Source organism: Macrobrachium rosenbergii, chromosome 35, assembly GCF_040412425.1.
Source record: "Macrobrachium rosenbergii isolate ZJJX-2024 chromosome 35, ASM4041242v1, whole genome shotgun sequence".
NCBI lineage: Eukaryota > Metazoa > Arthropoda > Malacostraca > Decapoda > Palaemonidae > Macrobrachium > Macrobrachium rosenbergii.
The window spans coordinates 6,466,036-6,483,132 of record NC_089775.1 but is presented as its reverse complement, the minus strand read 5'-3'; the positions used below and the strand labels follow the sequence as shown (position 1 = coordinate 6,483,132).

At 39.7% G+C, this 17,097-nt stretch overlaps 1 protein-coding gene across 4 annotated transcripts in view; it reads right to left on the bottom strand.

Moving 5' to 3' along the window:
- Positions 1-17,097, bottom strand: part of LOC136856437 (disabled homolog 2-interacting protein-like) — a 142,676-nt gene that overhangs the window by 48,805 nt on the left and 76,774 nt on the right. For all 4 annotated transcript variants that reach the window (XM_067134313.1, XM_067134314.1, XM_067134315.1 and 1 more), the window contains 3 exons: positions 2,225-2,289; positions 479-643; positions 1-31 (listed from right to left, as the gene is read on the bottom strand). The exon at positions 1-31 is cut by the window's left edge and continues 65 nt beyond it. In XM_067134313.1, the coding sequence (XP_066990414.1) occupies positions 1-31; positions 479-643; positions 2,225-2,289 (261 nt within the window). The remainder of the gene's footprint in view (positions 32-478; positions 644-2,224; positions 2,290-17,097) is intronic.

Below are 17,097 nucleotides of genomic sequence, written 5' to 3'. Positions count from 1 at the left end.
TCCATCTTCGCTGATGCCGTGGATTCTGGACCTTAAAGCGAGAGATAATAAACAATTAACAGAGAATACTGATCGCAGCCATTAGCGCAATCATTCACGCATTCACCACTGTGTAATGGATGGAGCCTCTAAGTCAGTGGTTCTCAACCCTTTTTTGACCCATGCACCCTTTCACCACTTGTCAGAATATCATCCACCTCCCCCAAACACACAAGCTAGGGGAGAAAAGGCCCAGTGTGACCTCTCTGTAGTGCGGACTGATGCACACTGCCTTTTGCGTGGTCCTAGAGCCAGTTTGAGCCTGCCTATCTGTGGTCACAATTCCCCTGTAAGTGAAAATCCCCCCGGTTGAGAACCACTGGGTTAACCACTCGGTCGCAAGGAAGTCCTGAGTCTAGGCAACCCAGCAATCAATAAGTGAAAGAAATAACATCTTGCTGCTTCAATAATAACTCTGCCGCTTGCCCCGGCAACCTACCGTTCGTGGTAAGGCGATGAGTAAGGCGATTCGCCCGAGTGGGCCCTGACTCTGGACCTAGGGGAGTCCGAAGGGGGTGTCACTTCAACGTAGCCGGCGGAGGCGTACTGGATGGATTCCTGCGACCTGGACAGTTGTGGCGATTCATTATCATTCTCGGCTTCCCTACAATGGACAGGAAGGAAAGAAAGGGATATTATAGGGTGCCACTTTGGCTGTTATCTGCGTGTCACCTACTCCGAGGTGCTAGTACTAAACACTGGACCTACTCCTAGGCGCTAGTACTAAACACCGTATGGTAAATGTAAAGTAGACGGATGCATGAAGATATCGTTTATCAATATACTTGTCGACCACATTATAGAAATGGGTGTATATAATACTTTGATCCCTGAGGGGCTAGTACTAAACACGGTGCCCCAAGGGGCTTCCGCCATGTTTAGTACTAGCACCTCGGAGTAGGTGACGCCTAGATAACAAGCTAAAATAGCATCCATTATAGTCTGTATTTCCGGAGCTGACGGTAAAAATCTACAGCCGATATTGCAACTAGCATCTGGCTCCTGATTGGCCGACGCTTTTGAATGGGAACCTTTGGTTGGTGGAGAGCCGTATGAGCCTCTTATCAATGATATCGGCGCTGGATATTTACTGTCACCTCACCAAACACACACATGCACACACAGACATGTTATGTGTCCTGCTGACCTCTTCACTTAAACATTTTGGTGATTAGTCGTTAGGCTCCTTTGTTAAAAGACAATAACTTAGGCCTAGGTAAGAGAAGTATTGGTCATTCTAGGCATCCTTTCTACCAAAAGATTCAGTTCAAATCCACAATATTCCGGCAATATATGTATATGTGTATATATATAACATATATATGTATATGTATGTGACTGTGAAATATTTTCTGTTAAAACATCAGGAGTCCATAAAAACGCCATAAAGTAGAAATTAAATGCTATATTTCAGAGACCAGTTGTCTCTCTCGTCAGGCAAGTTATGAATGGGAAAGAGTTACGGAAAAGTGGTATTTATACTAGAAGGTCCATCAGTCAGCCGTTACGTCACTCCGGTTGACATTTCTCTTTAATCTTCTTGATCGCTGGAGTGGCGTAACGGCTGACCAATGGACCTTCTGGTATAAATACTGCTTTTCTGTGACTTTCCCATTCATAACTTGCCTGATGAGAGAGACAGCTGGTCTCTGAAATATAGCATTTAATTTCTACTTTATGGCGTTTTTATTGGCTCCTTGTATTTTATATATATATATATATATATATATATATATATATATATATATATATATATATATATATATATATATATATATATATATATATAGAGAGAGAGAGAGAGAGAGAGAGAGAGAGAGAGAGAGAGAGAGAGAGAGAGAGAGAGAGAGAGAGTAAAACTAGTCGCTGTCATCATTAAGATCTAAGGGCGAAGCACATATAAAGAATGATAAAGAAAGTATTCGAGATGACATGCACTGAAAAGAAGACATAAATATGTGAGTTATCTTGCTATCAATATTTTATTAGGTAAAACCACTGAGCATTCCTTTTACGAATTCAGCTTGCTATCTAAAAAAAAAAAAGTCAAGACTGATCGATTTTGGAAAGTAAGATATATTCGGTATTGTAATGTTCTTGAAGCATGCAAATTTTGATTTAGATTTTTAAATTTTTTTTTATTCTAATATTTTTAATTTTTTTAAAAGACTGGGACAAAACTCACCCTTCCTCGACTTTCGGCGTCTTTTTAGAACTGGATTTCTTCTTGCTGAGTTTGTTGAAGAAACTCTGCGGAAAAAAAAGAATGCAGAGATGAAACACATTGTAAGAGAATAAAAAAACTTACTGTAACCACAAATCACAAACGATCGTAGCTTTCGGAACCTCTGAAGTTCAAGCAAACGTGCAGTGCATTGCTATCCTAATATTATTCTCCTTGCATTTAATACAGTTTTTTCTATATGTTAGTTTATTGTTTTTATTTCTTTTTTTATTAAGTGGGATCTCTTCTTTGTGTATTTCCCTTTACTTCCTCTTACTTCTTCCTAATGAACACCTTAATATTCTTTTGAAGCTTGAATTTCAAGTCAGTGGCCCCTTTGGTGGGCTTGTTCCATATGAATAGGTTTCATCTTCTGAATAATAATAATAATTATAAAAGATAATTTTTCTATTACAATAAAATCCTTCGTTCAATCTCAGTTGCATAAAGCTGCACTTCCACATGACTCGTGTCTGTAAGAACTATATCAGTTTCAGAAACAAGAATTGATTTGCCTGGCATTGGCCCCACAGTGATTGACTCAACACAACACACCTGCTTTAGTTTATCTCTCTCTCTCTCTCTCTCTCTCTCTCTCTCTCTCTCTCTCTCTCTCTCTCTCTCTCTCTCTCTCTGGGATGAGAACTCTGTGGGATGTCCTCCAAGATGCACACTATCTTGCTGGACTCCAGTCTATACTATTTCAGGATCTTTCCTAGAGAGTGACCCCCAAGGGTTTTCGGGGGTCGTTATCTAAGACTAATATTTCTTTGGGGTCATTATCTTTATGATATTTACAGTCTTTGTTTATGTTTTTACAGCAATCCCCAACAGGCTTGTACTAAACACGCCGCAAAGGTGGATACATACCGGGTTAAAATCCTTGGGGGTCACTATCTAGAAAAGATCCCTATTTCATACTAGGAGAGAGGCAGAGTGTCACAGACACTACATTATTAGTCACCAGCTTAACTGTAACTCTGGTAGGGTAGAACCAGAATGAATGACAACTTAGGTTCTACGCTTTACAGGTCATTCAAGAAATCAACGAAATACATAATAATGAACACAGTAAAATCAAGATAAAGAAGAAACAGCAACAAAACGACACAGTAGATTAAAACGCAATGGAAATTTGGAGATGAAATAATCACTCTTCCACGAATGGATTTCAGTCCAGTCACATGGGAAGAATAACCGGAGTTAGAATTGCTTAGTCCCTCTAAAGCAGTGGTTCTCAACCTTTTTTGGCCAATGCACCCTTTCACCATATGCCAGAATGTCATTCACCGATGCACACTGCGTTTTGTGAAGTCCTAGAGCCCGTTTGAGCCTGCCAATCTGTGGTCACAATTCCCCCCACCCTCGAAACTGACATTCCCCCCTTGTTGAGAACCATTGCTCTATAAGAATGAATATATAAGTTCATAGTGACAAGGAAAACGGGATTCTTTTACATGACTCAATAAAAACCGTAAGCTAGATAAGTACTAAGGACTCTAGAGCAGATTGATTACACACACAACGACCATACAATTAATATCAGTGCAAAATGGAAATGTCTCTGACAGAAATCCTCTTAAGCACAAGAGAATTATAATTAACTGAAGAACTTGGAACAGTTATAATCACTACTCCCATTGGAAATAGTGTTGTCTCATATAATACTTACACAGTTACACTTTCCATAGGATTAGCATGAATGCAGAGTGAACTCTCGTTCAAAACTTTATGTCAGTACAAATGTATTCTGGAGCAGAACTATGAATTCATAACTACAGATATTATTTAGTATGCAGAGTCAAAATTAGCCCAAGAATGCAGCCCACTTACTCAGGTCATTCCTTAACCTAGGCCAGTGTTTCTCGACGAGGGGGAATTTCAGAGTTTCAGGGGGGGATTGTGACCACAGATTGTCAGGCTCAAACTGGCTCTAGGACCACACAAAACGCAGCGTGCATCGGTCCGCACTACTGTAAGGTCACGCTGGGCTTCCTCTCCGCTGGCTAGTGTGTTTGTGTTATTACTTTTTTGCATATTATTTGGAATGCACCTTTTGAGGCAGACATTTCTGGAAAGGGAGGAGGTTCTCATTGGTCAAATTGGCAGATTCAGGCGGGTAGGCCTATGGTACATCCAAAGGTTTCATTGGTCAGGAGTTGTCGAGTACCACTTGTAAGACTTGGTGCAATTTCCAGTCCTCAGGGACCTGCCGAAGGACATAGGGAAGGTGTGGGGTTGGGCGGGGTGGGGGGGACTTCTAAACCATCCTCTTGGGAATGAGAGCCAATCGCTCTACCACTGACTGAGCTGTAGATATCCCCCTGATTTCTCTTGAAGGGGATTCCTGCTGGATTCAGCAGTGAAATGATGAATATAACGATAACTTCCCCCTTATTCTTTGTGTAGAGCCACCCATTATATATATATATATATATATATATATATATATATATATATATATATATATATGAACTTTTATAACTTCACCGGGTCCTTAAACAAACCAACTCAATTCACGCTGAGGTCAAAATAGGCCCCATGGGTTTTCATGGACCATGTCAGTAGGGCTCCGCTATCGCTTGAAATTCGAGCCTTGATTTCCATACCACTTTGGCAAGTGCCTCAACCACTTTTGTGAGGATCTAAACACTTAGAAAACAATAATTAGATTTTTCACATTCAAGAATCCGGAAATGTAAGTGAAATGTGGGTATTATTGACCGTAGAGTTTTTAAAGAGTTTTTCACTATGTATTAACACTAAGTTGTTTCTAGGTTAATGTAAATTATTGCTTTGCATGGAAAAATTACGGTCGTTTTGAAAGAAAAAATTTGTTATAACTCCCAGTCATGGATTATTTGATTTAAAAAGAAATACAGTGATTACTCTCTGCAATTAGGAAAAGATTGTTACACTGAAACTACTGTTCTGAATTGCTAACCTTTTCAATATCCCATGTTCGTACCTGAATCACGGCTGAAATCAAGGGGTCAAGTTGGAGAAGCGGGACAGCCACTTAGAAAAAGAATAGAGTGAAAGGGTGAGAATTAAAAGACAGCAGGCAATGCAGCTGAGACAAAGATTTATTAGTACAATATTAAGTAAAACTACGCCATCCTCCGTACGATATCTCAAGAATGGTTGAACGGGTTGCTGTGAACTCGGAAAAGAGAACTATTATAGAGATGGCTGTTTGTCTGTCCGTCCGCACTTTTTCTGTCCGCCCTCGGATCTTAAAAACTGCCGAGGCTAGAGGAGGCTAGAGGGCTGCAAATTGGTATGTTGATCATCCACCCTCCAATCATCAAACATACCAAATTGCAGCCCTCTAGCCTCAGTAGTTTTTATTTTATTTAAGGTTAAGTTTAACCGTGGATAGTGCATCTGGGGAGCGACTGGGTGCTGGCCAGTCGTAGCTGATAGTTTTATACAGCAGCATACGCTGTACAGAAAACTTGATAAGTATAAGTATATTGATATTCATTGACAGAGCATTTAGCGTTGTTCCTTTACAATGCCCTGCTATAAAAGCATTGCTTCATTAGGAGGAAAGATACGGGAACTTTCTCTTCGGAAGAAATGTAAAAAAAAAAAGAGAGAAAGAAAAAAAGTCTTCGCTGAAGAATAGAAAGTTAGGGGGTCGTATCTCAGCCAGGGGGGTCGTTCCAATAACAAAGCGGAAATAAAGACACAGTCTTTACTGGCGTCCCTGAGTTGTTTTGCTGCGGAGAAGACATAAAAGATGGCTCAGGTCAGAGAGGAAGTGCTGTTTTGCCCGAATGCAATTGCTGGAGGTTGGCCAAAGAGTACGATTATACATCCTTTATCCTTTGCTACGAAAGCAATATGGCGGCTTTAGAATCTTTCATTCTCTTCACAAAGGCTTCATCAGTAGTGCACACACACACACACACACACACACACACACACACACACACACACACACTTAATCAAGTCCAGGATAGGAGGGTTCTTTCGTTCTAACACTCCCGTCCTACCAAGAATCTCTCCACCGCCCTGTTGTCTCCCATTCTCTCCACGTGCCCAAACCACTGCAAAAACCTTTTTACCTTTTCACCTATGCTAAGTTATATACTGTATATGTGTGTATATATACATATATATGTATATACATATGTATATAAAAGACATATATATATACACATATGTATATATATATGTGTGTGTGTGTGTGTAGAAATACCATATTTCCATCCCTGTAAGCTCACTTGAATTATATATTAAGATAAAGTCTTCATCTTGAGAGAGGAAAGCGAACGTGGCCTTTCTCCATTTCCTTCCCCCAATTTTATTTGGGGACCTCATAGGATACTTTGGCCCTGTGCCAATATACTGTTTTATTCACGAGTAAAGTCGCCCATTCTTCTGTGTTGCGTTGCTTTACCGTGAATGCAAGAGTAGCGATGCGCCATCTAGTGGGTAATATGAAACAGAGACTATTCTGAATAATAATAATAATAATAATAATAATAATAATAATAATAATGATAATAAAATCCAAGTGGATCTCTCTTGTTCCTCCTCCCCGGATGGGGGTAGGGTAGGGTAGGGGATACATGACACAGCCACCCTCCTCCTTCAAACCTGTTTGTCCGCCCTTGGTGGGGCGGGGTATGTGGGGGATCGGGAGGGTAGGGAAGACATGGTACATCCACCCTCTTCTTGCAAATCTGTTTGTCCGCCCCGTGTGGCGGCGGGGTAGGTAGGGGAGACATGACGGGGGGTGCCGGGTTCCAGCGCAGCGTAGCGCACCCCATCAAGCTCACAGTAATAATGATATTAAATAATAATAACAACAACAGAGTTATTTGCATTACTGTTACTCTTATCATTAATATGACGAATTAAATCAAAGTTTTTGTTCTCATCTTTCATGATTTTTTATATTTTTGGGAATAATATTATTAAAATTATTATTAAAAATGGTTTTTAATGACAAAGAGGCTGTATCTTATTGAACGCTGAGAATTTTTTATTTTAATTTTTCAGCGTTTTAATCCATCAATTATATATATATATATATATATATATATATATATATATATATATATATATATATATATATATACATATTATTTTTATTTTTTGAAGAGAATAAAAAAAGTTTCTTCAGCGCAATGGAGTTTTCTGTACGGCGTATGATGCTGTATGAAACTCTCAGCCGCGGCCCATGAAACCTTCACTCACGACCCGGTGGTTGCCTGTGTTGTCGGCACCTATAGCGGTGCCAGACGTACGATCATGGCTAACCGTAACCTTGAATAAAACCAAAACTACTGAGGAGGCTAGAGGGCTGCAATTTGGTACGTTTGGTGATTGGAGGGTGGATGATCAACATACCAATTTGCAGCCCTCTAGCCTCAGCAGTTTTGAAGATCTGAGGGCGGGCAGAAAAAGTGCGGACGGACAGACAAATAGCCTTCTCTATCATAGTATTCTTTTAAAGCCATCAATCAATGAATTCTTGTCCACCTTACTGGGCTAAGCGCTGCCCTCATTCTTCTTAGGAAAGGGGGTCGAATCCCCCTCGCTTGGGGGATTATCATCATTTCTATTATTATTATTATTATTATTATTATTATTATTATTATTATTATTTTTCAGTAGATGAACCCTATCCAAATGGAACAAGCCCACCAAAGGGGCCACTGACTTGAAATTGAAGCCTCCAGAGAATATTAAGGTGTTCCTTAGGAAGAAGTAAGAGGAAGTAAAGGGAAATACAGAAAGAAGAGATAACACTTATTAAAAAAGGAAAAAATAAACCAATAAATAGATAAAAATGTATCGAAATGCAAGGATAACAGTATATTAGGGTAGCAACGCACTGCATTTTGGCTTGAACCTCTGGGAAGCTGTTCTAATGTAGGATTTCAATTCCTTTAAAGGAAAGCTCAGAGAGAGAGAGAGAGAGAGAGAGAGAGAGAGAGAGAGAGAGAGAGAGAGAGAGAGATAAGTCCACCTTTGTCCAGCGGCTTTGAAAGGTCAGTCGAAATCGCCTTCGAATGATATCGCCAACTCCTTCTCGATATTTTCCGATAAATCGGTAAATCGATGCCTGGGAACGCGAACCTTCGTATAAGTTGCCCTTAGAGAGTGGCGGAATTGGATAGACATATATATATTTGTATATTTGTATATGTATATATATATAAATACATATATACATATATATAAAAACTAGGAAATTATAGGTTTTTTTTAGCAATACTGTAATATCCTTTCAAATCCCACCGACAATTCCATTACTCCAAAAGCATTTAGTACTCAAAGGTCATAGAATCCCATTCAATACACCAACACCCCCCCTCCACACACACATAAGGGCCCCCTTCCCCCTCCAAAAAAAGAAAAAAGGGTATTGTGAGAAAACGAAAATCGGCGTGCAGACCCCTTAGATTTATCGCTAGAGTGTCCATATTTTGCAACGCTTGTCACACTTCAACAGATCCGCCATCCCCGCTCTTTTTTTTTTCCTTTTTTATTATTTCCGCTCTCCCGCGCTGGAATTATGGAGGTCATAAAGCTCCCTGAGATGCGCCTTTTGCTAAAATAGTGACGCCGTGGATTGTGTGATAAATTTTGCAGAGATTTACCTGTGATAGTTGGCAAAGTCGCTTTTGATGGTGACACGCGAACGCGGATGCAGGTTTCCCCAGTGGCCACTGGGTTTAGTGCAATATCATGCACACACACACACACACACATATATATATATATATATATATATTATTATTTCAGTAGATGAAACCTATTGACAATGGACGAGCACACCAAAGGGGCCATTGACTTGAAATTCATGATCCAGAACCAGTGATTTTTTTTCAAAGCCCGGGGGGAGACGCGAATTCCCCGCCCGCGACATCTGAGTGGCATGCCACGACACTAACCACTATACCAGCGACTATCTACTAGTTGTAAAGTTCGCGAAGTTTTGTCAAGTTGGCCCTGGCATGCATTTGGATAGGTGACCACCAGAAATGCCCAAGGGCAGTCTGTACGTGGGCCTTTTTAAATTTCCCAAAACTACTGTCTCATATATATATATATATATATATATATATATATATATATATATATATATATATATATATATATATATATATATTCTTAAATGGCAGCTTTTCTTAAAAGGGGTGGCATCAGGAAATATCAGGCCTCAGTCACTGTCACGTTCATCTTACCTTCAGCTACTAGAATCAAGATTTAACCCTTTAAACAAATGATAAAAAAATACCAGAAGGCTCACATATGTAGGAGGAAATTTATTACCCATTTTGTAAACATAAAGTATGTGCTAGTACTTAACATGGCGGGAGCTCCTTGGGATGCCGTGTGATTAGTACTAGCCCCTCGTGGATCAAAGTATTATATACACCCATTTCTTTTAGTGTGTTGTCGACAAATTATATTAATAAACGATTTCTTTGATCCTGAGGGCTAGTACTAAACATGGCGGGAGCTCCTTTGGACGCCATGTTTAGTACTAGCCCCTCGGGGATCAAGGTATTATATACACCCATTCCTTTGGTGTGTTGTCGACAAATTGTATTAATAAATGATATCTTTGATCCCGAGGGCTAGTACTAAACATGGCGGGAGCTCCTTTGGACGCCATGTTCAGTACTAGCCCCTCGGGGAACAAACTTTCACATACACCCATTTCTGTATCGTGTGCCCGACAAATTATTGTATTAATAATCGATATAATCGTGCGGCCATCTACTTTACATTAAATTTTACATTAAATTTTACCATGCGGCGTTTAGTACTAGCACCTCGGAGTAGACGACGCGTCGATAACAAGCCAAAACTGCACCCATAAAGTTATATTAGTAACCATAATATCTGGATTATACCCCTGAGATACTAGTTGCATAAGCCGGTCTAGACAAGGCATGCGTGACTCAGGCTAGTGACTGCAACTAATTCATAGGTATCGATTGACTGAGTGCTAGAATCTGGCGTCTCAGCGTCTACGGCCAGTGACCCGCCACTCTCGGTCAATCTGAGGGAATGTCATGTGCATGGAATGGCCCGCTTCGTCGTCAAAATTGGCAGTTCTTGGTCACTGGGCGAAAAGACACGCGTTGGAAAGGAAGAATGCAAAGGTGTTTAAAAACCTTCAGATCGATGACGGAGAGAGAGAGAGAGAGAGAGAGAGAGAGAGAGAGAGAGAGAGAGAGAGAGAGAGAGAGAGGAGAGGGTGTATTACTTCAACAAAGACTCATGGAAAAATATTCAAAAGGAACACGAAACACCGACTGAGAGAGACGAGGTCAAAGTATTTTGCAAGAGCTACTTTGTAGAGAGAGACAGAGAGAGAGAGAGAGAGAGAGAGAGAGAGAGAGAGAGAGAGAGAGAGAGAAACCTACACAGGAACACGTACACCGACTGAGAGAGAGTATTTTCAAGACTGAAAACTTTGTGCAGGAACGTCCAGAATGAGAGAGAGAGAGAGAGAGAACATAAACCGTAAAGCAATTGCAATCCAGTCATTTTAGATCTCCAAAAACCACCATACCACCACCATCGACATTGCAAGCAACGTCTATTTCTGTACCACACCTGGAACCCAAACAGCCGCATAAAAACGCACACAAACTCTCTCTCTCTCTCTCTCTCTCTCTCTCTCAACGGCGGCGCTCGGTGTACGAGGCTTCGTTGGGCCAAAACGAGTCAACTGGCGAATTCTGTAAAACACGATACTTGGAGTCAACTCGTGCTGAAAAGTTGGGGCCTGGGATCGATGGACAGGCACGTGAGAAGCCAACTACCAAACGCCGTGGGTCTTCTCCTTCCATTCGTCTTTTGTGGTCACGAAAGGGAGTAGAGACGAGGTTAAATTTATCTTCTTGAGTCAAATCAAGTTATATGTTTTACGATTATGGTTTTAGTCGAGGAATCTTGCTGCCTGCTGTTTGTCTAAGTAAATGTTAATTGGCACAGTGCAATATTATGTATATATATATATATATATATATATATATATATATATATATATATATATATATATATATATATATATATACATACAGTGATCTCTCAACTTGTGGATTTATTCACTCCTTTTGGAAAAGCTTATCACTACAAGCCTTGAATCCAGGTGAGGAACAAATGAAGAAGCTCTTTCATGCCGTAGTTGGATTCGAATCCATGCACAGTAATAAACAAGTAAAAATTACGCCGACGTGTCTTCGGCGCAATCGAGTTTTCTGTACAGAATATAATATGCTATATGAAACTCTCAGCCACGGCACATGAAACTCCCAGCCGTGGCCTATGAAACTTTCAGGGATGGCCCGTTGGTGGCCTGCATTTTTGGCACCTATAGCGGTGTAGACGCACGATCATGGCTAACTTTAATCTTAAATAAAATAAAAACTACTGAGGGTAGGGGGCTGCAATTTGGTATGTTATATGATTGGAGGGTGGATGATCAACATACCAATTTGCAGCCCTCTAGCCTCAGTATATTTTAAAATTTGAGGGTGGACAGACAAATAGTCATCCCTATAATAGTTTTCTTTTAAAGCAGAAAACTAAAAATGACATTACCACTTCGTCCACTTTGCTTGGAGGGGGATATAAAGACATAAATATTCTTCAACTTCTTGATATCCAGTAAGTGCCAAAGTGCATGCAATTTAGAGGTGAGTGGTGCAGTGGAGGTTTCTTCACACCAGGCTGGCCCATCTTTCTAACATTTCTGTGCTCCCATTTTCACCTCCCGGGCACAACAGGCCCATCAGACAAGGTCTGTGAATCTAGCAGTATGACAGAGTGGTCTTGTTAAAATGATGTATAATAACAATCAGCTTAATTCTTGTAAATATAGATCGAATTTCAAGGCCAAGGTCAAATTCTTATCTGACCTTTGACCTTTAAGCATGATATAGATCTTATTCTGCATAAGCATGACCTCGAACATGGCCCCACTGGTTTCTGGCAGAGGTGGAAGGGCCACCAAATCCCGAGTAACACTCGAGAGTACAATCTTCCTCGATCGTCCGTAAGGAAAGTTTCAAGTGCCCATGATTCCCTGGAAACAATGAAGGTGCCAGAGAGTTCCAGATTTGAAAGAAACAGGAAAAAGAGTTGCCAAAGAATGGATCATGAATAACAGGTTACTAACAGTGTCCCTTGCTATCTGAAGAACAGTGCCCTGAAGAGGCTTTCGTTATTTCAATTATTGATTCGTATCTCTCTCTCTCTCTCTCTCTCTCTCTCTCTCTCTCTCTCTCTCTCTCTCTCTCTCTCTCTCTCTCTCTCTCTCTCTTCTCATCATCTGTTTCTCGTGATTCTCATTGAGGTCTGCCGGCAGCCATTAATGTGGAGATGAAGAGGAAATCTGATTAACCGGACCGACTTTCAAAGGGACTGAACGAGGCCGGGATTGACTTTGGTGTTAACTACGCGTCTCCGCCAGATTTTGACTCCAGCTTCGATTTGCTGGAAAGCTGTTACTGAGTGACTGCTGTTTCTTTAGTTAAAAGGGATTTGACTCTCTCTCTCTCTCTCTCTCTCTCTCTCTCTCTCTCTCTCTCGGGTGAGCAATCAGAGAGAGAAAGAGGGAGTCAGAGAGACTGGGACGAGCTGACATAGAATAAACACACAAGGAAAGAGTACCTTTATAAATCACAGCTGGACACTTTTGATTAAATAGAGAAAGGACGAGAAAGAAATCATGGAAGCTACTGTTTATATGCTGATATGCCGATGAGAGAGAGAGAGAGAGAGAGAGAGAGAGAGAGATAGAGAGAGAGAGAACCACACCAAACATTCATGAGACCTGAGATCGATCTTACAACACGTAAACACCATCGTCCCAAGGTCCAATCAATATAATGGCTGTTTCCACCCTGTTGATTTTGCCATGAATGTCTTCCCTTCCTCTCTCTCTCTCTCTCTCTCTCTCTCTCTCTCTCTCTCTCTCTCTCTCTCTCTCTCTCTCTCTCTCTCTCTCTGGTATTAATCTCTTCGTTTCTTCCCAGAGGAAAGTTAATTAATCATATCTCTGGAGGAAAACGACTTTCTTTGGCAAAGATTTGTGGATGTTTTCAGTCTTGATTATGAGGCAGTTTTTTTGTTTGATTCCTTAGTCCTACTAAGTCATAAACTTACAAAGCCATTTCAACCAACGAATGTGATGGTGCTCTCTCTCTCTCTCTCTCTCTCTCTCTCTCTCTCTCTCTCTCTCTCTCTGCGTGTGTGTGTCCGATTCCATGGTAACAGTCTTCAGTTCCAGCTCTTTCTGGACAGCTGTTACTCGTTGCAACTTTCCCGCCCTGTCAGTTTGTAACCATTCACGGTCTGTTGTGCCAAATCAACTTCATAAAAGAAGATTTGAATCTATTGCATCTGTCATTTGTCTTTCCAAAGAAAACACGACAGAACGGAGCGGCACTTCGAGTAGGATTACATCCCTCTAGCGTAGCTGAATATGCAGCCATGGCAGAAGCGGAATGTCTGTTCCTCTTAGCCCACCTGGAAATAAAATAGGTTCGGCCAAGGGAGGCAAAATGCTAACAAATGGAGGAAGAGACGAAACGGATAATGCACAAATGGAGCCAGAAAGTAAATCAAGGAGGGGATGGAGGAAGAAAGAGAGGAATGTTGTCAAAATATGGAGGTATTTTATTGATACCTGATTCCCTCGTTACATAGCAAGCTTAACTGCCCACGCCTATGTTGTTGTCTTTACAGCTTCGTGCAAGGAAAAAATGTTTGTTGAAACCATTTCGATTCTGGAAGAAGAGTAATGATGAATAGATGGTCATGGCTAAAACGAGCAATGATACCTAGTGACGTCAATAACATGATAATGCAATAGATTTACCAGTGTCCTGATGAAGCAACTTGGTCTCAGATGCAGCTTCTCGTCATAGTGGTTAGTGTCGTGGAATGCCGCTCTGATGTCGTGGGGGGTTCGCGTCTCCCCCAGAGTGACGAAAAATTATTGGTTCTGTATCATGATCAGTTACTGCTGCGGTGTTAGGGGTCTGCTGCGGTGGGAGGTTGAAACCAACATTCTTTGGAAGCTTGAATTTCAAGTCAGTGGTCCCTTTGGTGCGCTTGTTCCATGTGAATAGGTTTCATCTACTGAAACTAATAATAATAATAATAATAATAATAATAATAATAATAATAATTGCTAAGACACTCCGAGGAACTTTCCAAACAAGGTTTCAGCACTGTGAATAATGTCTGTGTTCAAAATCATACCCAAACTTTCATCCTCGTGATCTTAATAGCCCAGATCTATTAGACTACTGTCCACATTATTATTATTATTATTATTATTATTATTATTATTATTATTATTATTATTATTATTATTATTATTATTATTCAGTAGATGAAACCTATTCATATGGAAACAAGCCCACCAAAGGGGCCACTGACTTGAAATTGAAGCTTCCAAAGAATATTAAGGTGTTCATTAGGAAGAAGTAAGAGGAATTAAGGGAAATACAAAAAGAAGAGATAACACTTATTAAAAAATCTCTCTGATGGGCATATACGTATGCTCCAAGGCGTAATTAACAAGTAAACAAGAGTTTATCAGCTCTCAGCTCCCAAACAACTCCAACCTAACCAGCAAGGCAGGGGTATATTAGATCCCACGGGAAACACTAGGTTACTGAACTATAATGAGGATTGGAAAGCACTCATTTACAATATTCTCTCTCTCTCTCTCTCTCTCTCTCTCTCTCTCTCTCTCTCTCTCTCTCTCTCTCTCTCTCTCTTCCCGCTTCCCTACAACAGTAGTCCTTGAACAGATCTTGAATATTCCATTCAAGATAATGTCATATATTTTATCATTCATAATTTATCACTGACAGCAAATCAAGGCATAAGTCTGTAGAAGTTTTTATCAGCAAAATAAAACAAGTAAAATATGCGCCGAAGTTTCTTCGGCGCAATCGGAATTTCTGTACATCTCATAATGCTGTGTGTAACGCTCAGTAGCTCCCCAGATGTGGTCGAGTGAAGGTTCGTCGGCGACGCCTCCGGAAAGCGCTGCCAGACGCACGTTACATGGCTAACTTTAACCTTAAATAAAATAAAAACCACTGAGGCTAGAGGGCTGCAATTTGGTATGTTTGATGAATGGAGGGTGGATGATCAACATACCAATTTGCAGTCCTCTAGCCTCAGCAGTTTACAAGATCTGAGGACGGACAGACAAACAGCTTTCTTTCACGGGAAACTAACAATGGACATATTTCGTGGTCCCGTAACCAAGATTTCGAAGGAATTAATTAGGTGGAGCCACTCTCCCTCCAGAATGATGAGACCAGGCCTTACGTTATTAGCGTAATTTGCAGCGTTCTTCACCACACGCAATGTAGTTTGCCCCTAATGACCGTAACTCCGGAATATGAGGGAAGTTAGGTGAAATTTCCCAGCACCAGATAGGACCTGAGTTAATCTGGAAACCAGATGATTACGAAGGGAATCGAATGGAGTTTGGACTTTATTTGTTCTGGTCCATATTGTGTATTATTATTATTATTATGATTATTATTGTTATTATTATTATTATTATTATTATTATAAAAAAATTATTATTGATATTCTCTATTATTATGATTATTTTATCATCATCATCATCATAAAGAGGTTATTAGCCACATTCTCTATTATTATTATTTTTTTATTATTATTATTATTATTATTATTATTATTATTATTATTATTATTATTATGTAGTATCAAAATATTTTTATTCATGTTCTATTATTATTATTATTATTATTATCATTATTAAAATTATTATTATTATTATTATTATTATCATAAAGAAGTTCTTATCCACATCCTCTATTATTATAACTATTATTATTACCATTATTGTCATATTCATTGATTTACAAAGAAGTTAAATATATCCCAAAATTTGTCTTAGCCTAAATTATGCAAGTCCTTAGATTGCTAACCACTGACAAAAACCAGCTCCTGACAAAATAAGCCTCCATAACATTTGTTGGGGAATGTGGCTAGCAGTAGCGTCCCGAAAACCATCGTACAGAACCTTCTAACAGACCCCAGGAGTCAGACTTAAGCAGCAGTGGATGACAGTAAGCAAGGGTAACGTATGACAGTCTCCCTACAGAGGATGTCGTGCGGTTGGAACTTCTTCTTCAGAAGTTCAAGCGAATGTGCAATGCATTACTAACTAATAATATTCTTCTTGGATTTTGATGCATTTTTATCTGTTTATCTATTTATTAATTTGTTTTTTCGTTTTTGATAAGTGTTATCTCTTCTTTCGGTATTTCCCTTTACTTCCTCTTAATTCTTCTTCCTAATGAACACCTTAATATTCTTTGGAAGCTTCAATTTCAAGTCAGTGGCCCCTTTGGTGGGATTGTTCTGTATGAATAGGTTTCATCTACTGAATAATAATAATAATAATAATAATAATAATAATAATAATAATAATAATAATAATAATAATAATATTCTTTGGAAGCTTCAATTTAGAGTCAGTGGCCCCTTTGGTGGGCTTGTTCCATATGAATAGGGTTCATCTACTGAATTATAATAATAATAATAATAATAATAATAATAATAATAATAATAATAATAATAATAATAATAATAATAATAATAAGTGGTGGTTTAGACTAAGCCACCCTTATAATACCATGTGTCCTCGACCTAAGATGACCCGTAAGTGTGGTAAGGTACGAAAATGGGGTCGAGGGCCTTATGTGCCCCTCCGGACGCTGACCAACAAACGGGGAGGAGGAGGAAACTTGGAATGTCTATTTTCGTCTTCCCAAAACAAAATTCAGCGCCTG